At 26.8% G+C, this 26909-nt stretch overlaps 1 protein-coding gene across 1 annotated transcript; it reads left to right on the forward strand.

Annotated features, from left to right (window-relative positions):
- Positions 1 to 10951: 10951 nt before the first annotated feature.
- On the forward strand, positions 10952 to 26493 carry LOC112601447. The gene is made up of 6 exons (XM_025349090.1): positions 10952 to 11155; positions 21314 to 21568; positions 21745 to 22048; positions 22119 to 22367; positions 23878 to 24732; positions 26181 to 26493. Coding segments are annotated over exons 1-6 (1671 nt in total). The 5' UTR covers positions 10952 to 11149; the 3' UTR covers positions 26183 to 26493.
- The last annotated feature ends 416 nt before the right edge of the window (positions 26494 to 26909 follow it).

The raw sequence follows: 26909 nt of genomic DNA on the forward strand, positions 1-26909 counted from the left end.
CAAACTTCCATTTTTATCGTTTGTCGTTTAACCGATTTGGATGTTAACTGACCATCGAAAATTACAAATAATTCTATGTTTAATATCATCGTTATATACATATCACATGATAGATATACACTCATTAATAATCGCCATTTATTAATCTAATCCCGTTCCTCGGAGAAAACTTAAGACACAGTATATTGAATTTACTAGTTACATTTAAATTAGTACCTATACGGTATATGAGCCGGTCGTTAAAAACCGGTCGTCTGCTCATACTTTTACGCGTGCAATTCAGGCCTATCCCGAAAAATACTCGCACGCAGCTTCGCTCCGTTACAAAAAAATTGTGCACGCAATCCGGATATCGGATGCAACTAATTTTTTACGATATTTCAATTTGTATACAAATTGTAACAGCGTAAAACATTGCAATTTAAAAAATAAAAATACTAATATTATATCACCAAACAAATTGAAATATTATTAAAAAGCCAACGTACAAATGTAGATAATCTTCTTAAATCGACGTTCAATAATTCTCTCTGATATAATACGGGTAATAACACAAGGTCGATTCTGCTGAACGTAACTTTGTTATGTCACGTTATGTCATTATGAGTAAAGTAGTTTTTTGTGTTAAAAATATTGGTTTTTACAAGTGGTCCGTATTAGTCGTTAGATAAGAATTTAACATCATAAATATTTTGGAATTTGTTAGCATATATATATATATATATTCATAATAGTATAAGAAGAAATTTTGATGACGTTATACTCGTTATAATAACTATACCTATATTGTTACAATATGTCGTATACTCGACGGTATAGATCCGGTTTTTACTTAATCGTAAACGGCGTTTATTAAAATTGTGTAACATCTTCAAAAACAATCATATGTATTTATTACTTCCTGAATTTCTTATACACGGTTTGTATACGCAGTGTTTTGTAAATGATATTACGCAGGCGTTCTTCAGAACTCAATGGGTATAAATTGATTTTATTGTTTGCCAATCATACGCATATTGTTCGTCTTAATTGATGAATAAATCTCACAACCGTAGATACATTTTTTAATCGATTGTTCAAGTTCAATGGTTGAGCCTATAATGTCCCATGTGACGCGGTTGGACTGTACACACACACACAGGTGAAAACATAATGAGTGTTTTAAGCGCACATAATGGAAAATCGCAATTATTCATGTCCTACAACTTTGATGATAATTATTATTAATTTATTATTATATTATTTTTAATCAATTGAATAATTATTACTATTATTATTGATTATTTCTTTGTCATTATTCCACGACTCAGTGAAAGTATTTCCAACATACTGTTTTCATTAAATTATTTTGAGTGTAAGAAAATATGCATGATATTATACTATAGCATTTGATAGCGCATAACATTATATGATAATGACCGAACGAATTTATTCCGATGTTATAATACTGCACGGTAGTCGATAGGTAAATACGATAGAATACGATTGTATGCCACGTGCGACTGTTAAATACCGTTTTCTAAATAATTCGCGTGTTCACTCAATATTAAATATTAATATTATGTTGAACTTAGACAAAAACTAAAATCTAAAACAATTGTTTTTAAGATTATAGTCGTAGAAAATTAAATGTTTCATTTTTTTTACAAACTATGTTTAACTAACTATAAGTATTGACAAAAATCTTAACTCTTAATAGTAAAATTTTAATAATATAAAATCTATTCATTAACAGCTTAAACTATTTTTTTTTTTAATCGAGACAGAACTCATAGAAGTTTTAGTATCGTCATTAATAAATGCCCAACATTTTATTGTATCATTTTATAAATGGCCAAAAATGAAAAATTTCAATTAAAAAGAATATATTTTTCGAGTATTAAGCCACTTTCGCTATTTAGTTTTATGATTCCTACTGCATAAACATTATATTATATACTCACACCCCGGAATTAAAAAAAAAAAAAAAAACTTTCTGACTAATGAAATAGGCATAGTTATCATTCAAAGAAATCTTGTTTAAGAAACCCATTTTATAGATTTCTTAAACAAGTTTCACCATTATAATATAATATTATTATGCTAAAAATGCATTATCTATACACGAAATAAACAATGGAAGTAGTCAAATATCGAGTGTATGAGTAGATATAACATCAATGTTTTACAATTTAACATATTTATAATTTGTCAATAATTTTATTTATAAATACAAATAATAACGTTAATTTTTTCATAGTTGAGTTTTTTTTAATATTTATTAATAATTAATTAACTTAAAAAAAAAAAAAGATTTTATATTTTTATACGTCTTCTAAGATTTTATGATGATTAACGGTCATCCATAGAGACAAATATCATTAATTGTCAAAAAATATATTTAAACTAAAGTTAAAAAAAAATCCCATGTAATTATAACATAAATAATTTATTGTTGCAAACATATAATTGTGTAGTACATATTAAGTGAATAGTAAATTCGTTTAAGTTGTATCAAATTTCAAAATAACTGTTTATATAATATAAACATAAATAAATGAAAATATAATGTACAAATAGTTAGCTTAAATTTTTATATTTTTATTTTTTTTTTTATATATAAATTAATTATTGGTCTCATTGAAAATATATGTTGTTACTTTTATAAATTCAAAATGCATCACTAAAAAGGATTTTGTAAAACACATAAGTAATTTAATTATAAAATTAATAACAGTTAAGGTTGAAAAATCATTTTTCTGTATCATTACAAGTTATACACATACTATAGTTGGTACTTTTAGGAGGTTAAAAATAAAAATTTTCACTAGGTACATTTAAAAATAACAATGTAAATCAAAAATAAAATAGAAAAAAACTTAAAGATTTACTCAAAATCAGTTTTTGATAAAATAGATTATCAGGGTATAATTCAAATAAAAATAATAAAAAATTTGTGAACTTTTTGAAACATTTATAAACATTTTTATTTTTTTTTAGTTAGTTTTGTTTGGTTAAAAAGTTTGAAAATATAAGGTTTTTTTATAAATTATTATTACAGCGATTTAAAATATTAAATACAAAGGTACAACTTTTATTTATGAGCATTTGAAGTATCAACATAATATGTTGACAAAATTAGATATTTAAACGAACAATGATTTTAGTTAATACGTTGTAGTTAAAAAATATAATCACTGCCTTACTATTACATGAATCATTTAACGTATATTATTATATTTGATATGAACTTTTCAAATGCAATATTATTAGCAAAAAATAAATTCAAATTACCATATTATCAATAGTAATATAGACTGTTTGATCGTTTTAGCTCAAAATCGTTTTTCGTATGCAATGATATTTACCACTAATTAATTCAAATTTAACAAAACGTTACATAATAACTTACTCAAAGATTAGGTACATATTTTGATATCTACTGTACAGTAGAATGTCTATGTACTTTCTCGCTTTTTTATGTGATCATAAATTAATAATAAAACATAAAAATCAATTAAGTTAAAAAAAAAAAAAATGGTAAAATTATAAAACGAAAAATAATATTGTGATGTTCAATGGTTTGAAACTTAATATATGTTGTCATAAAACTTGTTATCGTGTATTTCTAGGCATTGCACTAGTCGTATATTTTATGCTCTGATGGTTTAAGACTTATATTGCATAGTCATTTTTTAATAACTATGATTCCTCTATAATCTTGCTTTCGTTTTATTGAATAATAGTTGCGTTGATCCAACTTTCGGTCAATGAAATTTTTGATTTAAATATATATAATTAAATTTCTATGTTTTATATTGTAAAATTGCGTACACCGTTGTTACTAATAATTAACCTATATTATATTATACACCATATAAATTAATTATTTATGTACTATTCGTAGGTTCTGGCAAGATGATTTAAATTAATATTATAAAAGGGTCAATTTAATGATTAAATAAATATGTACCTAAAGCCTATATTATATATAAATTACAAAAAATATCAATCAGTTAGTTCAAGACGGCAACAAAGCTTTTATTCTATGAAGTTAGGTATAATCGTTTTTAATAGTGTTCAATTGCCTTTCTAAATTACTTTCTGAACTAAAGTATTTTTTTTCACTGTAGCATTGTTATTATTAGGAACCACTTACATATTACTTCCTCCGAAGGTCTGACAGGCTACAATATTTTTACTTGTGGGTAGTGGATACTCATCAAGAATTTCCTAATGACTGGTTAACGGTTAATAAAGTTGATCAATGTTCGCATATTCATTATTTGTAACGTTCAACGAAAAACCATAAAAATACTTCCTACAAAAATAATGGCTGTTAAATGATAAACTACAAAAAAAAAAAAAAACATGAACAACAAATTGAACATTACATCACCTATTTTGTTAATTTTACTTAAAGTAAAATTATATGTATCTATTTATACTAAAACTTACGACTTACCTACGTTAATTGTTCAACTAAAAAAATATATTACGATACGTTTTAATTTAATTGCTATAACGACGAAATTGCTTTAACGACGAAACTTATACTTACACTTTCAACTGAAAATTATAGTATTACTTGTACACTTATGTGGTTACAAATTAGAATATTATATTTAAAATAAAGCCAATATAATAGGTTTCCATAAGAAAACAGAATAAAATAATTTTTATATAACTGTATATATTAGAAATTCATAGTCTATAGATTATACTTAAAAATTAACTTGTAGTACAAAAAAAAAAAAACATTTTTTCGATTAGAAATATCGAAATTAAACTCGTAACATGGGTGAATAGGTGATTAAACAATTGATCATAGTGATCAATTGAAAACAAAATTGAATTTTGACGAATTAAGAGTATAATAAAAATTTGTACTTGTATAGTTGTATATATAAAGCAGTTCATTGTCCATGTACCTTAAAATTTAAATATTATTTATTTCATTTTTTATATATTCTGTATCTATTTTTACTCAACACTTATGAGTTATGACCTTTAACTGTTGAAGTCGATATATTAAAAAAAAGTTTTTAAATAATTTTACATCATTCTTACACAAAATAATTTAATAAGCATGTTAACTCTTTTTTCATTCTTTTTTTACTAATCCATCTATGATAATAAGTTTGGAAGGTATGAGGGCTATGATAATTCAAAGATTTTAGTTATTTATATTAATCTATCAATATTTATAATTTTTAAAAACGAACACCGAGTTGAAGTGTTAGATTTAGTATTTCATTATTTAGTACTTTTTAGGTTAATATACTAAAAAAATACTAGATCAATTTTGATTTTTTACAAAAAACAATTGAGAATATATCAACTGAAGAAAAATAGAAATGATGGACAGATTTTAGAGTGTTATTATATTATTATAATGAATAGCCGGATAATGCAGATATTATTAATCGAGGTATAGTATATATATTAACCTATGCAAATGACACATATTATGCAAATCCACGATTATTTTTACCAACTAGCACAACATTTTATACACATATTATTTGAAATCCCGGCAGGGTCGTAAGAATATTTTAATAGAAGCCACGAGTAACAGTTATTAAGTATAAAAGGAAAAATATTTAAAGCTGTGGCTTATAGAATCCAAATATATTTGATCGATTTTGTCGATTCAAGGAAGGTTTAGATAATAAATGGAACCAGTTAATCTGGGTACCACATCCGCTATTAATTATATAAAGATCACAACTGCATATTTGTTAATTTCTGCTCACCATTGGTCACACGTAAGAAAAAATGTTTCCTATTACTATCCAACGCAAAGATGATTCCGCATCGCATATATTATAATGCCGATAATGCCGCCTCGTGGATTGCGTATTTGTGTGTCATTTATGCCCAGTCAACGATAAGTTACTGCACAGCTAGAAAAACAAGAAACGCAGATTTTTAATATTTTAAATAAGAATCAAATATGTACAGGGCAGTTGTTTAAAACCATTAAATACCTATGCGTAGCATTCACATAATTCAAAATTAAAATTTCAATAATTATTTGTAATGATGTTTTTATTCGATGCCATTCCAACAATCTCCGAAATAATCCGATTTATTGAATTATCAACATTTTAATGAAACTGTCATATTAAAAATAGATGAAACTAGGTACCTATAAAAACAAAATTCCAAATTATATTATGATAAAATGATCAAAGATAATGTGCTAATAAAAATACCATGTAATGGCTTTTTTACCAGAAATTTTCTTATGCAACATTCTTACTTGAGTTTAATTTTAATATTATGAATTACGACTGTTCATTCTATGTTAATTTTATCGCAATTATATTGTTTAATTCTCAAATTGTTTAACGACAATCAGTAACTACCGTACAGTGTATTCATATACGAAATTTATGTTCTTATATGATTTCTTGTTTAATTGGCTTGTTATGTTGTATAATAATATAAATTACATACTTTTTAATTAAATTGATTTAAAAAAATACATTATATTTTTTTTTTTTTTTTGCAATAATGAATATTTCGTAAATATTTTTAATATTGCACATGAATGAAATATATCTTTAAATCCAGTCATAATATTAAATTGTTAAAATCTCTCAACCGTATTAAATTTTCATATTAAGTTTATACTAACACTTAACACTCTCTACGATCATGACGAATACAACTTTTCCATAATTATACAGAGATCATAATGTCACTTTTTGTACAATTTAAAATACTTAATATTATGCCATCATGGTATCAAATGAATTTAAAATGATAAAACTCATACAAACAACATAAGAGTATTCAAATCATACCAATAGACAATATTATATATTATGTACTTAAAAATTATAATTTTTAAATTATTTTTAAACTTTTTATGATCTAACAGTATAAAATGTACGCAATTACATTCAAGTATTCTACTCTTATGCATTTTTTCGTATGTTTATAAATTCAATAGTATAATTTAATAATTTCCGTTGTAACTATTTCAATCGGTTATTTTTTAACGATTAACGCTGTAATCATATTTCAAGACTCAATAGGAACTAGTTACTATATTTAATTATTTTTCAATTTAGGGAGTCAAATTATTAATTATTATATTATATAGGTACTATAAAAAATATACAAAATAAACTGATAAACTATTAAAACGCGTTGGAAAAGATTTTTTTAGTACACGATAACAGTAATTATCTTGTATTCTGACAGTTATATTACAAATTTTTTAGTTTGACAATTTTAAATTATTTTTTATTAAAAACTTTGAAATAACTAATAAATAAAGATAATTTTAATCTTAGGAGGATAATTTAATTTTTACTTTACTGATTGTACAATAATTTAAGAATTAGTTATACTACATAGGTATGTAATATATGGCGTAGTTTAGGACACAGGTTTGTTTTACGCGTGTTATCTTTATTCACAATTTTTATTTTATTTTTCATCGTATATTACCGTATAATAACATGATGTGTATAAGTATATTACACAACGTTAAAATTGGCATGCAACAAAATAATAATATATAATCTTTTCGATTGTATAAACTATAAATCATATAAGTCCTTAATCCATTATCCATCAATCCGTCAATAATAACATAAATTGATGATACTTATCTAAAGAAAACTTCAATTATTGTAGTAAAAGTGTCAACAATTTTACCATATCTGCTTTTTTTGTAATCTATACATACTATGTTTATAAAAATATTTTGAATTCTCACTTTATTACTTCTATTTTGATTGAAAATTATTTTATACTTTAAGTGTTTAGACTAAATATTAATAATAATGATAATAGGTAAACAGTAGATAAATATTATTTAGATCATTATCTTTCCCTTTTTCAATAAAATTGACCACTTACAAAGCATTAGGCACCAATTAAAAATATAGCTTTTTTAAGTATTTTATATATGAATAGAATTTTTAAAATTTATTATATATATTTTTTTTTCATAATTTTGTAGTCTTATATTTTTTTACATATTACTTACATCATAAAATATTTTGTATTTATGCAATTTGTACGTATATAATATTTTTAATTAATAATTTATTACTCGCTTTTATTTAAATTTAAAGTTATTTTTAAAATTATTGCTAATTATTTATAATTTCGCAACTTTTTTTTTTTTTATAAAAAAGAGGTCATTAAAATCTAAAAACTGAATTCGATGTAGTAAAAAATAAAAATATATATTGCTATACTGGCGGTTAATGAAAAGGTCAACTTTGGTGGAAAAGTGCAGATTTACTTGGTTATAATATTCTATATTTTGTTGTTTATACTTATTGATAATTTCGAAGTATATTGTTATATATCTTACATGTGTTTGCTGTATAACATACTAAAATTTTTTACTATATACGATATTTAATACGATACTAAATTAACAAAGTTATAACTATATTATCACGTGTTAAGTTAATTAACAATAGTTAAAATATATTTGTCATAGTAGCATTTTAATTGAATTATTAACCAAGTATTTTAGTGATATAAATTCAAAATTAATTAATACTAATTTTCATGTATAATACAGATCTTACATTTTTATTTTAAAATCTTTAAAACATTTTGAATCATATTATTATGTTACTTATGCATTCACTTTCATTATATTTCATGTAGTCCATGGTCGGTAAGGTATGATTATTAATTTGTATGTAATATTATTAACTTTCTTCAATACAAACGTATTACTATAGTTCATATTTTAGTCTACATAAATAAATACCTAACGTATGGTATAGAGAAGAATGTGCCTAACTCATAGTTTGAGTAAAACACATAGTTGTTAAAAGATTCAAATAATTAGATACCTATCTATTACCTACATGATTTTATTCTTCATGAGAATTTTTATTTCGTATAGGTTCTTGTTTTAATTTAAGTCGTTTATATGCGATACACTTATACGCATATAAGTTTGTTACTGATGACGTGTCAGATACTCAAATATCCGCATTGAATACTGTAGCTAGCGTTAAGATTTAAAATCGGTTGGAGATTTTAATGCATCTCCTCACCATAAATTACCAATGATTCGTAATAATAATAACATCTACGTACGATAAACTATATGTGTGAGATTTCAAATCTAGTGGAAAAAATCATTGATTGCCACTATAACACATTTGTATTGTTGAGATTCAATTTCATACGGTTTGCGTGATAATTTTCCACTTGTATCACATGGAATAATGGCAACAACGAGATAATAATACAAATAACCGTATCCGTGATCGACATGTCATAACATCAAACTATGCAGTAGGAAATCATCAACGATTCGACACAATATTATAGTAAATATTATTATTATCATTATTACTGTCTGGGCGTCATGAAGGTGGTACACACGTGGTAAGAAGTAATCGTTTTAGGGAGTGTGATGTTTATATTTTACTTAAAAGTTAAAAGTACAATAATATGTGAATCACTTCGGGTAAGTTCTGTGGATACATAGAATACTCAGATAAAAAAAAAAATTATATAATTTACGGGTAGACCGAGTATATACTTTCCAATAATAGGTATTACCGTACACAAATTATTTTCGTCTTTACCGCCCTGTAAGTAGAATGATTTTCATAAACTCTGAATTTTTCTCAGAGTGTGTTTTCAGAACAAGTTAACTTATTTAATTTACACTGAATAACCCAGGAAAACAAAATAATGCTTACTTAATTATTTTGGACGCTCGCGTGGTCTATTTCAGCAGTTCTCAATATTTTTGAGGCTGCGACCCTTCATAATGTCACCAAGATTTGTAGCTAGAATGTAATTCAATTAATTTTTCTTCATTTGATAATGATAATACGTTTTTGTTTGATTTTAAAAATGGATTAATAACTCATAAATTGTTTGCAGGACTCGTGTCTTTCGTTGGATCAAAATATTTGAGAAATTTTTCTTTTAGTTTTAATAAATTAATTTTATATATTGACGACCCTAAAAAGATTGATGGCGACCCCCAGTTTGAGAATCGCTGGTCTATTTCATATTATTAAAAGTTTTCTTATTGCCATAATTGTAGTCTGTAGAGTGGAAGGTTTAAATGGTTCAATTCAAAAACATTAAATTAAATTTTCGTAAGAATTCAAAAACGTAATGATAAAAATGTTTATCTCTCCATAAAACGATTGACATGGATAACGTAAAAATAAAAATTGTAAAACAAGTAATCACAGTTAAACTTTTTTTTTAAATGGTTTTCTATGGTCATATTTTTATATAAATTATATATTTTATCTTAAAACTACTTACTCAAACCAATATTAAACTAGTCTAATATTACTTAATATTACTAAATTATAAGTTATAACCTGATAAAAATCAATAATTATTCTATTTTATCACATATAAGTTATAACTATATGTAAGGGTTAATATGGACACCATTTTTATAACGTTAATTTCAGTACCAAAATGAATCACTTACGTTAAAAATTAAAATTTCTTTTTACGTTACTCATATACTTGGCAACAAATTTTCGTATAATCTTTAAACGGACATAATAAATTGATAGCTGGTTCAAAAAATGTTTTTTAATCGATTTTTTTTTACTAAAATGGTTTACGTCAGACGTACTCGTATAAGTAAAACGGATTTTAGGAAAAAAGTCATGCTCGGATTCAAGGTTGACTGGAAAGACCCCCTCTGGCAATAAAAGTCATTTTTTATTCTTGTCTTTCAATTGTGTTCCTTTTTATTTATTTGAAAAACAGGTCTAATGAATATGTAATAGACCTCTCCATTAAAGTTCTTGAATTCACATTATCGTGTTTTATATTTTATATTGTGCACGGTTGGGTGTGAGTACCCGGTACAAAAATAATAACAGTAATGTGTGGAGAAAGGACCTCGTGGTCGTTGTGTAAGACAATATTATTACCGTGTTCCGTGGTGGGGTCATTGCGCGGTAACCGTCCGGGTAAAAGCCTCATGTGATGATACCGAGCACTGTATGACGTACGGAGCTGGTGAGAATGCAAGTGCTTCCCGCGCGCGTGATATAGTGAGAGTGCTTATTTAATTTATACAAATTATTTTCTATCAGTGGAAATATATTATATTTTTTATACGGGACCGTCGATTTGGTTGTTATTGTTATAAGTATAAGTACTGTGCTATTGATGTTAAATTGTCAAAATGAAGGTATGTTAATACATTTTTTCTTTTACTAAGTACATATTTTATTTTCCTATTTTCCTCTGCACTATCATGACGGCCGTTTTAAATTTATTTATTTTAATTTTAAACCGTTACCATATACCTACTATAATACTTATAACAACATTTATCGATTAAATTAAAAGAACTAATTTAGATTAAAAAAAAATATACTTATACGCTTAAAGTTACTAAATGATAATTATTAATAATTTTAGTTCCAAGAATAATTTTCATAAACATGCATTCTCATCAATGTGGATCATTAACTTATACTTTAAATTTCAATAATTTATGTGTCTATGAAAATATCAATATTTTTTGTTCGGTACATAATATTATGTATATATTGTACACTAGGTACTAAATTACTTAATATTTAGACTATAAGGTAATAATATAAATAGTACACCATAACTGTTGACTATTTTAACTTACTTAAAGTAATTTTAATTTCTAAACATATCAGCTGTTTCAGTTTAAATTGCCCACGACGTTTCCTATAACGATGTATTTTCAGTGAATATTTTAATATACAATTAAATAATTTATATCTTAATTACATTTTAATTTAACAAATATGGTTTAGTTAAGTATATCGGGTATCTAATAGGAATTGATTTTTATTCTAGAAAAATTTAGTAAAATCATTAGATTGGAATAAGTAATACTTCCCAATTTTTATGTAATTAATATTATTAACACAGTTTTCAAATAATTCATTAAGAAATCTAATTAACCTAACCCAACATTTTATTTTTACTTTAATTAAATATATATAGTTTTATAATAATAAATTATAAATTGATTTTTCTTATGTTATTTATACCATCTACGCATGGTAAAAAATGTCATAAACACATTTTCAAACCCACATGATGCATGAAGATTCTAAAACCTCTGATATGGAATTTTGATATTAGAACACGTAATTATTATTTTCATAATTTAACTATTTTGGCATTTAAATGTTGTATTTATATACTAAATTATTCAGTTTTTCCAATAGCTACGCATTTCCGGGGGTTATTATAATTAAAACAAAAAAATTATTTAATCTTTTTGTCATTCTAGTAAAAGTTTTCACTAATATTAACTTAAAATTAAAAATATTTAATTAAGAAAAATTATATTTACGTACTAATTAGTGTCACATTCGTCTAGGATAATACTTTCACTATTTGAGTATAACTGAATAATTGATGCGACATCATCTTCATGAAATCATGAACCATTGTATATTTACTTTCGCGAATCGCTGCTTTTATTAATTACTCGATTTCGTTAAGAAACTTATTGTCATTTTAATCCTCGACACAAGTCCAAAACGATAGACTGGAGGTATATCAAATTGTGATATTGTCATTCTACGGAATTATTTTTAAAAAGTACTGCTATGACTTATGGACCAAGTATGACGCGTGTTAACATCTATAGGTATAAATCTTATAAATACCGTTATTTCGTTTATTTAGTTGGAACTCAGTGTTCGAGTCTTAAAATTAAATCAATTAATATTGGCGTGAATAATGTGTAACGTAATAAGTTTTACAACTGATTATTATGAACTTCTAAAATATCGTAAATACAAATTACCCGACGAATGGTATGTAAAATGTTTATATTTGTTGCATTCGTATATCTATATACGTATTTGCCGCCAAAACATCAACCTGCGGCAGTATTGACGTCCGAAGGTGAAAGTCAGTTCTAACGGCATTAAACATCTCACGCGCGCTATACAAAAAAAAAAAAAAATAATAATAATATTAAAAAACTGAATACAATAGTAATAGTAACGATAATAGTGATAAAAATAATAGTTACAACAGTAGAATAAATGATTGTCTTTTCTGTATCGGCAACAGCACAAATAACGTAAATAAAGATATTTATAGGCACCTACCTACAAATTTATGTCGTTTGACGTGAAACATGAAACGTAGAAAAAAATGTTCCAATTATTACAAATGTGACTATTTAAATTTACACGAATTATATGCAACAGCTTACAATGTGATGTATTTGTTTATAATATGCATACGAAATATTTTCACTGTAATTGATTTAAAGCGTAATTAGGAGAAAAAAATGTATGCTACATTTCTTTGAATTGAATTATAAATAATATAATTATCAATGTGTTCGATCATCACTCATGAGGGTATTATTTTAATCACTGTAAAATTGACTTTAAATCGGTATATTTAATTTTACTAACGTACTGTGTTATTATTTATTAATAATTACCAAGCGTGTATGAATATGAAAGTATGATTTCAATGACAAAACTATGTAGATCAATTATATAGGTAGTATTGAATAATATAATAGTTAAGAAAAAACGATATTTTTTTTTATAAGATATGAGTTTACGTACAATAATTCGTTTGTAGGTGTGTAAAACCTAGAAAATTAAAAATGAATTATTATTATTATTATTATTATTATGATACTCAACAGGTTACAATAAATATCTAGATGACAACACACAACGATCGTTTTAAATGGAAACAATCGTTAAATAATTGTCGATTAGCTTACAGCCGAGTCTAATTTAAAATCCTCCACTTTTACCGCCAAAATTTACGAGTAAAGTTGTGACCCGACAGGCTTATAATGTGCTATTTCGATGACGAAACGTGTCGAATGAATTTTAACCTACCATCGCGACGTAAAAATACTGTATAGGTACCTAATATTTACAGAAAATTGAGGCGCGCGAAACAAACGCAATATTTATTTGGCACGACTATTCTAGTTCAATGCGGTCATAATGATAATATGCTGCCGCCTAGGTACTGCAGTACACGAAATGAACATCAAATTAGTTTGCAATACGGAAATTGGAAAACAAATTAAGCGTATCGTCGAGTGTTGAGCGCCAAACGGTGCCTACCAACGTCGGGGTTGAGTTTGGGTCAAATCGAGTTCGGCTTTCTGCCGCCGTCGTGACGGTGTCAATAATAAATCATTTTTAATCATTAATCAACCTCGTGTGTACTCCGACGGTAGCGGATTTCGCCACGCGCGCAAGCCGCCCGTCTTTGAAGCCTGAACTGCAGTAGCCGAGGTATATTGAGTAGCGTGTTTATTATTATATTACCGTCGATTCCATATCGTAAACTACCTATACTGTATCGTATCGACGACAGTGCACAGCTCGCGTTTAGAAAGCATGAACGACTCAGCTCGCCCGCGATATCAGCGCCACACGCTGCGGTAATGCTCACCTATCCGATGTTTTGTCGATCACCTCGTCAACTGCAATCGTTTATTTTTATAAGAAGAAAACTGCAGTGACGATCAATCGTCTTTACGATTGCAAACACCTGTTGGCGGCCTATCGACGGAATATCGTGTGGGATAGTGAAAACATACGTACATACCTACCGTTACACGGAATGCAGCGATAGTAATAGTCGCAGCCTACAATCTATTGAGCTGCAGCGGTAGAAAATAGTTCGATCCATGAAGGTCGTCATCGAGTGATTTCGCACGACCGCGGACAGACGTAATTCTTATGGATCACGTTAAGCATACCTACACGATAATGTCGCGATGATCGTCAATTCAGTGTTTTAAAAAAACTCTATGGTTATGCGTGCCTTATTAAGGTTCCAAGGGAAATTAATTACTGTTTTTGTTGTGTCATCTACGTTTTTTTTTTTTTTTTTTTTTTTTTAATTTTGCTATATCGGAAAAAGAGCGGAAAATCTATTTGTGTATCTGTAAGATAGTTAAATATGAAATGGTAAACAATTTCCGAGTAAGACTTCAAGTTAGATAATAAAGATCGCATATTCTTGAAAAAAAAAACACAGGTTCTATTCATTAAAATGTAACTCTACTTACCCACCTCTAATCAAGTCAGAACGGTTTTCAAAAAATAAAAAAATAAAAATGGAATTTATTGAAAAAAGAGTATTAATAAATGAATATTTTGGTATATATTAAGGATTTTTTTTTTTTTTTGCTGAATACAACATAATAAGTATGATGTTAATACATAACCAATATTTTTATGTTAAATTTTGGAGTTAATTTACTTGCATATATTATAATAACAATATAGCGCCATAAAGAAGTTATAATTTATTATGTATTAATATTTTCAGATAAATATTTTGAAAACTGGTATGTACTGAATAATAATAATTTTATAACGATATTCGTTTATGTATTAATAAAATAACATACTATTTACTGCAGATTGAATTAACTTCTTGTTTTGAAAAACCATCCGATTGCCTATTTAGTGGCCAGTTGGTATATATATAGAAAAATAATGGGAAAGCGGTTTCTCTTCGTATGATAGTTCAAAAGCTGAAAAAATAGTATACAAGGTTAAATAACAATAAATTTATTCAAATCCAAATGTTTAGAATTTTTAAATATATAAATACTTAAACCATATATTTAAATCTATGTACTGCTTTAGGAGTATCTTTGTGGGAGGTTGATATTTACTGTTATTGGCAACAATAATTTTACTATTTAATTTTATAATATTATAATAATAATATATTTTACATGATTATGATAACTATTATTTTTAAATTAAAATAGGACTATATTATGTAATATGCATACAATTTGCTCATATACGATCTCACTTGTCAGAAATAGACAGTTGCTTATTTGCACACTTTTTTCACTAATTAGTGATCACTACCAAATTAATTTAAAATTTAAAAATATAATTACATTTATTTACAATAAACTAACTTGAATAACGGGCCAAAACCTGTAGAATAGCCTGGGGCACTGCTAAAAAATATACTTTCTTAGAAATTTTGGAGTTGCCTTCAAGGACACGTCTAAATAGTAAATATCTGATTCTCCATCTATAATTTATAGTTACTTGAGTGGCCACGTGAGTGTACTATTAATGAGCCACATTTTCATTAACACTTAAATTTTTACTAAATATACCACTTTGATCATATTTAAGGTGTAACAAAGGTAAACTGGTTTAAATAACCTGTATAAATGTATACGACATTTCACAATACTTAAAACCAAATAAAAATTTCACCTACTTTTGTTGCATAAGAAAATAATGATGCCTATGTACAACAATACGTTTTTAATGTTTATTAGGTACTTACAGAAATATGTTACGATAAAGTAATTGGCAATGTCCCAACACGCACATCAACTTATAATTTAAGAAACTATACAGTTGAATAAATAAACAATGATACCATAAAAGATTTTTATAGGTTATTTTAAAATATGTAATTTATTCTTTGAATTAATTAAATCACCCACTAATATTGTATACAAGTTTAAACATTAAATTTAAAATAATAATCTCTAACATTTAAACATGTGTACCTATAATTATAAAAATGAATATTACGTCCTGAAGCGAAAAATTCAAAGAATTACATAAAACTAGAATATTAAAATTAGAAAACATAAGTCCTGTTTAGATTAAGCAGAATAAAATACTCTATTTTTAAATATTTATGAAGTATTCTTGGAAAAAATATATAGGTATGTAAATATATCAGATACTATGTGCATTTTATTCAGAATTACTTGAATTTATTCAAAAATAAATACATACCTATACGTATTATACAATATGATCTATATGGTTATAATTGCTATAAACATATAAAACCATACAACTCATACAAGCTACACGTTTTTTAACATATGTAATATATATCTATGTACAATTTGTAACCAATTAAATTAACTTTAATATATACATGGTTAAATTATATAGTTTTAAACAATATCTAATATTGAAAACAAAAAACCTAAAATTCAAAAAGACATTATTAATTTTCATACATTTTTAAAAAATAATTTACTGTTAATGATCCAGTTAAAATATACTGTGATTCACTAGCAACTAAACATTGAAAAAAAAATTGGTTATACTACAGTTATTAATTTTAATATTAATTATTAAATTTAATTAAGGAAACACGCTTGTTTATATCAAATAAACAAAAAAGTAGCAACAAATAACTGCAATACTAAGTGAATAATTATTTTTTATGTATATTATAATATTAGAATATTATAAGCAATATAAGTGAGATAAAATATAATTTACTACTACACTTTCAACAATAATACAAATATAAATTAAGAAAAATAAAATACTTTTTTAAACTCTGGTTAAACCGCATTAACTTAAATCGTAAGGAAAAAGGTAAACTAAATTTATCATATAAGGATCTCTAATAGATATTTTATGGCAAAGACGTTCACTCCATTATACCTAACACACAATGTACAAATAACAGTTATTACCTATTAACCATTTTCTACAAAGACTAGAAACGAATTTCATATTCCGGAAAATCTGCATGAAAATATCGGACTATTTTTAAATATATATGAATTAATCTCTATTAAAAAAAAAAAAATTCTATGGTTAATTTATAAATCAATCTAATGTAAATTCAATGTTAATCTAATGTAAGCTGAAATAATTTGAAGTTGATGTTCTCAAATAATGATAAAGATATAATAATATAAAATAGTATAATATAATAATAATTAATAATATTATTAAGTATTAATTGAATTAATTAAGCATGTATACTTAATTTCACATAATAATCAATGTGAAATAAAGAATTTTATATGACGATAGTCAGTATTGGAAAAAACGATAAAATTAAAATTGCTCAGAGAAAATTTAAGTATGATTTAACGTCAATATTGATAAAAACATGAATTTAGCTATGAATCTAGTTTAAAATATTTAACAATTTATAATTTAATAATAAATAAATAAAATTAATTATAGATAAATTTAATTTTTTTTTTATTTTTTAATTTATATTAATTTTGTATAGTAATTATAAGTTACCAATTCATGATTACACAATTACAACACTAAAATGTTAAAAGATATAATTAAATTCATAAAACATTTTTACTACCTATTTAGCTTTTTAGCTTTAAATTAAACACTAGTATCAATGCATTTTAATAGATATAATATAAGATATTAATAAATAATAACAATTCTATAACTCTATAAAAATAAATAGAATTAAATAAAAGTATTATAATTTAAAGTAAATTATACTTCTTTTAAAAATGTACATTCTATATGTCACGAAAAAAAAAATTCATAATCAAAATATTCAATAATATATATTTTAATTTAATATTACAAAGATAGTGAAAAGTGACATGTATGAAAAAATTAATAACAATATATAATAAAGTTATTAAAATAAACCGTGCATTTCATGTTTTATTATGTATGTAGTTTTATAACCACAAGCCATTGGTGCATAGTGTCCATCTTTATGATTTTATTATTATGATGATGTTAATGGATATAGTTGATTTTTTTTTTTATAGCATAACATAAAATTACATAACAGTGTAAGGATTTTTTAACATACCATAACTAATTTTGTTATATTTCCCTGTTAGCCGGCGCTTGGTGATATACTTATCTAAATAGCGTGTTAAATTTTTTTTTTATGCATAACATATTAAATAACTAATACATTTTGAAATACAAGTAAAAGTTTTGAATAATTAAACTATATTAAATTCCGTGTAAAACCAACAAAAAATAAAAGGATTGGTGGTCATATTGCGCACGTTGAATTATTCATTGAATTATTATAAATTTTAATGATATGAAATAATACATTAAAAGAATTATAATAATGTGTTAGTAAAACTCAAATGGGTAAAACTTGTATATAGGTTTCGAGTATTAAATAATATGTTTTATGTTTACAAACGATAACATCAGCTTAAAAATGAAAAGAGACTAAGATTTATTTCTTATTAGAAAATGTGTGTTTTTTTTTTTGTATGCTGTGCCTTATAAAAATATAATTAATTATGTGCAATCCTGTGTATCACCCATTCCGGAACTCGAAATGAAAGCCTTCTCATTTCATCACGTGACGTCAACAGGAAGGAAGTATTGAATATTGCATTATTATTACTTTTTACTGATATGTCTCGATTACTTGAAACACCTCATTACTTTTGGTAGTATTCGTGAACATATTTCTCTAAAAATAAATACATAACATAATCATCTTATTGGCTATTATATAACTAAAAAACATACATATAAATAATATATATATATATATGTTTTTTTAAACCTATACCAAGAATTAAGGATAATATTCCAATCATACAAAATGTTCAAATTGAATATAAATTCGTTAAAAGCATTCTAAAATATAATAAATTAATACTGAGTTATCATAGTCTTAATACTAGTGGCTATTAATAAAATAATAATAATGAATAAAGTAATATTATATTTAATTCGGTTTTATTTGCTTTATCAATTATCGGCTTATACTCCTAAATTATTACTCGAAAATATTGACTAACACTTTATTGGATTTTTATGAATCACTGATTTAGATTTACAATCTAACAATATAACAAAAATTAAATAAATTAAATACAATTTTGGTTATAATATTTACTTTCGTTTAATTCCGAAACAATTTCACTATATATGACGAAGTAATAAGCGTATATCTTTACTGCGAAATGAAGAAAGCAAGGTCTGGGTCGTTAAGGGTCAACTATATAGTACTTGCGTTACGCAACTAAAATATCTAAGTAGCTTTACTTAGAACCGGTTTAAATCACGGAATAAAAATAAATACAGACATAAATATTACGGATAGGAAACTTACTTATGGGGAAATCTAAAAAACTACGTAGACGACAATAATCAATACTAATATAAAAACAATATTTTAATAGACTTGTATTGAGATCGAATATTTTTATTTCAAGGCCACACAAGAAGTAAATTTTACGATAAGAATTATTTGAATTATTTAAAAGAAATATTGATTTATAACTTTCACTTATACATGTCCATATTCTCTGATAAAAAAAATCTTCAAAAGCTTAATATGAAAAAATAAAAAAGTGTATTGTATTATTTTTATTTCTTTTCAAACAATGATGGTTTTCTTTTTAAAAAACTTTTTTTATCAAAAGAAATGTTAAACAATAACGACACATTTGATAAAATAACAGTCCATAGAATATTTAAATTTAAATTTATGAACTTGAACTATGCAAGATTTAAATAAATAAATACTTTTCAATTGTTTAAAATAATATATTACCATAATTTATTTGTATACATATATCTATAATAAAAATAAATATTTTACGATGTATTTATTTATTTTTAATATATTATTGTTTTTCAATATCCAAGAAAATAATTAATAATTTTAATAGAATATAAATTAATTATTTATATTATTTTAAGATAACACCTACACTATTTAAACTATTAAATAATTGTGTTACGAATATTAAGACAATAGGTGAGGTTTTTTTTAGTCGTTGGCTTATAATACACATATTATTAATTATTCAAATTCAAAACATATGCTATTATCAAGAATCTTAATGTAGCTGATCCACCAAAAAAAATTTAAAAAAAATAGATTAATGGTTGGGTGAACAAACAAACGGAATTGAATTACATTTTAATAATAATATTACAATGTTGCAAAATCAATAACCGTATAAATGTAATCAATTCAAATTGTATCTTTTGTAATTGCATCTTTGAATACAATTAGTCACAGTATAATCATTAATCACTACCTTACCATAGTGTAGTAGAGTACTGTTTAATGAGTAATGACTAATTACAATTAACAGTGTATTTACTATTTGTTATGTAACTAACGGTCATAATAGTACGTGTAAAACAATATCTACTTGTAATAATTATTAAATTAAAATACATTTAATATGTTAATCGGCTACGCGTGCGATGAATGTTATAATAAACAATCCATATCATATATATATAATATATGTAAGCAACGTCTAAATGAGGTAACGTATTACTTTCATTTCAAGATGACCGGAACTAGCTATATCAGGATAAACGGGTTCTGTAATAACAATATTAAACGTATCCAAACTTTCTCCTACTATACAGAATAATAATAACATTTAAACTTATCATCACATAACTTACTAATCACGCTTTAAGACATTAAAAATGTTTCGTAACGCTTACTATGATCGTTTGTTGTTCTTACAATTATATGAAATTAGTTCTGCGATTGAATACGCAAACTCTGTCATTGAAAATAATCAACTGTTATTATTATGTTGTAATTTTTTTTTTTACAGATCTTCGTATTGACAGTCGTCATTTTCGCCCTCAATGGTTATGTAACGAGAGCCACATCATTGGACCCTCTCGAGAATGTAGAAATTGATGAGACAAAAATCGATAGAGAGGACTTGAGAACCAAGAGATCTGGGAACATATTTTCGTCACTTTTGAAGAAAAAATTAGGGTTAATCGGCTCATTATCCGGCACGTCATCGGGTAAATCTATTGATCATTCAGAAAACTTTCCAGAACATTTCGAAGAACCATTGGTATGTCATATTTGCAAATTTTATAAAAAGATTAAATCAAATTTACGCGTCTTACATACATATACATATATACACATACCATACCATATATTATATATATTTAAATAAATTTAACGTTTACGATAACGATAATCATTTATGTATGAAACCAACACGAACCTTATATTGCATTTTAGTCTTACCATACAAAATCGTTCAATTTGTGGGGCATTAAAAAAGCAATAATGTCGTCGGTGTTTCAAGCCGCAAAAGCGATAACAGGTGGAGTGATTGCTCTTAAGGGACAATTAATCAAAGCTAAAGGACACGCGGTTGTGGCCAAAGGTAAACTGATGCAAACCAAAGGTGAAGCGATTTCAAACTTTGGTAAAACCATTGCGACACATGCGTTCGACGTCCACCAAGAACCACACACGGAAATACACTCCGGTGTAGGCCTGTACAACCATCTACCTGTAACACCGATACACCAGCCAACCAGTAAATATTTTTTACTGACAACTTTTTTCCTTCTGTACAGTATTTTAATGTATACACTTTCGATTTATAGGTTACGGAGCTGCTACTGCATTTGGGTACCAAGGACAAGTGTATCCGAGTAACGGGTACCAGAGTAACGTGTACTCCGGCAACGCGTATCAAGTTGCGGCTCCTAGTTACCCGACAGGATTCGGGGTGTCACAGGCAGGATACGGCGGTAACATGCTCTACAACGGATACGGCGGTAACGGCTTTACGGCAAAGAGAGCTGTAGTGCAGAATGCACAGGAATCCGCTGTCAATCAAGTGCAAAATTCATGTAAGTACAAAATAATACGTTCGATAGGTATAATAATAATATGTATTAAATACCTAGTAAGTATCTTTTTCAATAATTTTAAAAATAATCTATAGTATAATTTAATACCAAAATTAATACGTAATAAATCAAGACCAGTAATTTGTTGACAGTTTTAACCAATACTGATGACTGATGAGATTAAAACACCTATTAGTCACTAAAACTTGAATAAATAATTCAGCTTAATCGTAACCGGAATTATTATCGAAAATTCTTTAATAATTAAGTAATATATTTATTTGTAAGTACTTAATGCAACTAAATTAGAAGTGATTGAAAAAATATTACTGAAACACCGTTTTTAGTTTACCAGTTAATGGACTTTTATCAATTGGTAGTGATGAATGTTATTTTTCTTTTTTGTTATACAAAAATAATTATTAAAATATTTTTACATATGTATTAAATAAGCATATTTTATAGGACCTGCCAGGAAAAGGTTATGACTTATGACGATTTATTTAATTACCTTTAAGATTCTAACATAAATGTTACCTATGCATGACATTTATTTCTAAAAATTCAAATTAATCAGTATAAAAAGTAAGTTTAACTACAAATGAAATTGTTAAATAACCTATATGAGTTATATAACCCTTCCTTGTCACAATTGAAACTCCAAACTCGAAAATCTTGATATTTGATAGAATCGCGATAGTAAAATTAAATATTACCCACTTGATGGAAAGTTATTTAATTTTGATGGTACTTAAATATATATATATATATATACAGATATGAAATGAACATAGGCAACTGTAGTTTAACAGGATGTTTTTACTAGGTACTAAACCTAATAATTTGAATACATTATAATCATTATATTATTTTTGGTATGGGTCAGTAGATTTTTATTTTCGAAATCGTGTTTTTTATATAAACTTAGTAAACATCGGTGTGTATAAGAAACCAAATATTTTGAAATTTAAATACTACAACGGTAACTAACTTTATTAATTTTACTTTTAAATTAAATGCGCCCCATCTATCTTCACGATAAAAACTGTATTAAATCTATATTGACTGTAAACATTTTTTTTCTTTTTTTATAGACCTATTAAGTCAATTGACAACAAAGTAAAATATTACGTAATTGTGTTTTTAAATACAAACCGAGAGCCCCGTGGCACACTTCCTCGTAAATATTAGTCAGTGATAGATAGCTGGTACTTTCTACAATTTGACCATTTTGTACGTGATTATAGTGAGTATACCACGAAGTCACGTAGGTAGATACATTAAAAATAAACATGCTTAGATGCGCGTACAACACCGATTCGAATTTCGTAGACTTATTACTATGTACCTATTAAAAGACGCTTATTTGATCGTCAAAAATATGCACGGCCGAGTCGGTCGTATACAAGTAACAATACTACAGATTTTGTGTTATTTTCAACGCGTTATGAGTATAGGTACATGTATACTATAATATAGTTGTTGTAACTTGTCGTGTGTTTTTGCGCAGTCGACAAGGATTCGGTTCACGCGGGATTGTTGATCTTCAAACCGATCAAAATGCCTGCGCAGAGCGTACCGACGGGCAGTAACCACCTAACGTTGTCTCAGAGCACGGCGAGCTCACAGCAGTTGATCGGCCAACCGCCGTCGCTGCAACTGCAAGGCGGTGCGTTCAATCCTGCGGACCTCAAGACGCCGCAGCTGCAAGGTTACGGATTTCAAAAACAGTTTCCCGCCGGATTCCAAGCGAACGCGCAACCCGAGGAATACCCGCCGTACTCGAACCCCGGTTACCTGCAGCAAGCGCAGAACTTCGGTTACCAGGCACCGAACCTTGGTTACCCGTTGAACGGCGGCGGCGGCAGTAGCGCCGAACAGATCGCGGGTCACGGTTACGGCGGCGGGTTGCAGAACTTCGACTTCCAACAGTCGGCCAACAGCCAGGAATTGGGCCAACAGCTGGCCGCGATCTCTGGCCAACAGCTGCTGCAGCAGCAGCCGTCCTTTTCGCAGGAGAGTTACGGCGGCGGCAGCGGCGACTTGACTTCGGGCTCGGACGAGCGGATTGCTCAGCCGTCGTACAAACGCGCCAGTGTGGCGGTGAGTCCCAAGCGAAGTGTGCCCGAGGGATTGACGTTGCCCGAACGACCGTCCGCCGCTGCGGGCCAGTCGAAATCGCCGGTCGCGGCGTCGGGCTACGGTGACGATGACGAAGGCGCGAAAACGAAAAAACGGAGCGCACCGTCGCCGCACGGGGACGCGATCGTGCCGTTGAAATACCACGACGATTCGACGGCGGAAGATCAAGCCAGATTGAAGCACACCGTCCAACGGTTCTTCAGCATGCTGCAGAAACAACGATGTGAGTATAATATATAATATATATACAAATGATTTAATAACCTATGCGAAGTAGGCAATGCCCGCGAAACAAAAACAAAAAAAAAAAAAATATGGATATATTTTATAAGTAGTGATACTTACCTAATTAATGGTTTAATGATAAAATATCGTAAACTGTATTAGGTACGGACACGGCACGTGGTCGTGATACCACAATACTGATTATTATACTTATGAATTTTTTTTCGAATTTTAAACATCGCAGAAAATAATACGCTATACGCACTGATATCGCGATTGTGATTTACGCGTTTGCAGTGTAAAATGTTCACTTAAATTTCATGTTTGGTTGTAATCTTTTCGTTTTTTTTTTTATAAATTTTCAAAACTTTTTGTTTTTTAAGGTCCATAACTTTCAAAGCTGTATCTATGTATTTTAAATAATGATTACACAAGTGTTATATCTGTCTCACTAGTCACTAACACATATCATACCATAATATACGTTCTGCAAATTCAATTTTGTGTGTTTAGTTTCAATGTCAAATTGAAATGACCTTTTATCAAACTTGATAGTGAAAACATACCCGTGTTTTTTACGATACTTAATTTTTTTTTTTTAAATTATGAGCATTTTTTAATGTCAACATTTTACTGATTACTCGTTTAAAAATTATACTCCGGTAAAATACCAAAAATAGAACACAGATAATGATCTTACCTTTTCCAATTAAAACATTAGAACTGCTGGACGTATATTTTGTATAATATGCGTCAGTAAGATTGAGACAACACATGAAGGTTCGACGTCCTCTCTAATACATACTTTAAATACTATTGCTGACCAACTCGTTAATTTCGTTTCGTTTCATTTGATTTTTTATTTTTTAAACAGCACACTTATTAATAGCTTACGATTTACATCATTAACACGGGAATTTTGAACCGAATTTCGTAATATTTTTTTTTTTTTTAGATCAATACGCCAAAATCACATAAATCTAAAAGCGACCAATACTGTTATAAGTAATATTACACTAATTGGGTACTTATACATAATAATTATGTGCTGTTACTAATTAATAATTATTATTAACGTGTGTCAATGTAAAAGTACCTAGGTCTTTGTTTTTCGTAATTCAATGATATCAAATATGTTGATATGCATTTCATTTAAATTTGTTTACTTTTCTATCAATAAATTACATGTTCTATGAAATAACTTACTATCAGTGGTCATGATTTTATGAGTTATAAATCGTAATTGCAATCTAAAACCATAGTGTTGAAAAAATATATTACTAGAGAAAGTCATTTATAATTTTCCATGCGTAGATAACTACAACTTTTACTCATTTTTACAACAAAAATATCCACTAAGTATTAAAACCTAATGACATATTAAGAAAAAATAAGCAAACAAAAAAAAAAAACTATTTAATAATTTTAAACCGTAAATTTTTCCAGGAGTGTATCTACTTATGGACTTAAAAGTAATCTATGGAATAAGAATAATTGTGAGAAAAACCATTCACAAAAATCAAACATAGTCGGATCATCTACAAACGACTATGTTTACATAGCTAGTCATTTCTATGATGTATTATTTTGTATGCATGTGCAACCCATTGTTTTGTATAATTATTTTTTTATTACTTGATTTTATTCTTACGTTTATATTGAAACATATAAGTTGCTCAAATTCAAATAAGAAGGAACATAAAAAGGTTTGCGAAGAAGTATTTAAAATTATCGTAGCAATTATTTATTGATAAACGTGTTTTGTTTTTTCACGTTTTGAAGCCAAGGAAAGCAAAAATGATTTATTTTTTAAACACATAATATATATTATAGTACCTAGGTATCTATTGTAAATTGTTAATTGTGTATTAGTATATTATGTAGTTTAGTAGTAATCATTTAATACGTTCAATTTAGATTATAATAAATTATGGGCTTAGTATAAACTATAATTATACACAACACGTATACTCGTAGTTTAGAAGATATAGTGTAAATATGAATTTTGTCACAAATTAATTCAAATATGAAACTATTAATTGTAAACTGATTAAAATTATTGTATAAAATAAAATATATTATAATATACCCATAATTTTAAATTATCAAATTGTTTATTTATTATTTATAATTTTAACCGATACTATACCTGAGGGCCAAGATCAATATTAGGCT

The sequence above is a fragment of the Melanaphis sacchari genome, unplaced genomic scaffold (assembly GCF_002803265.2).
Source record: "Melanaphis sacchari strain LSU unplaced genomic scaffold, SCAv2.0 Contig78_pilon_pilon, whole genome shotgun sequence".
In the NCBI taxonomy this organism is placed as follows: Eukaryota; Metazoa; Arthropoda; class Insecta; order Hemiptera; family Aphididae; genus Melanaphis; species Melanaphis sacchari.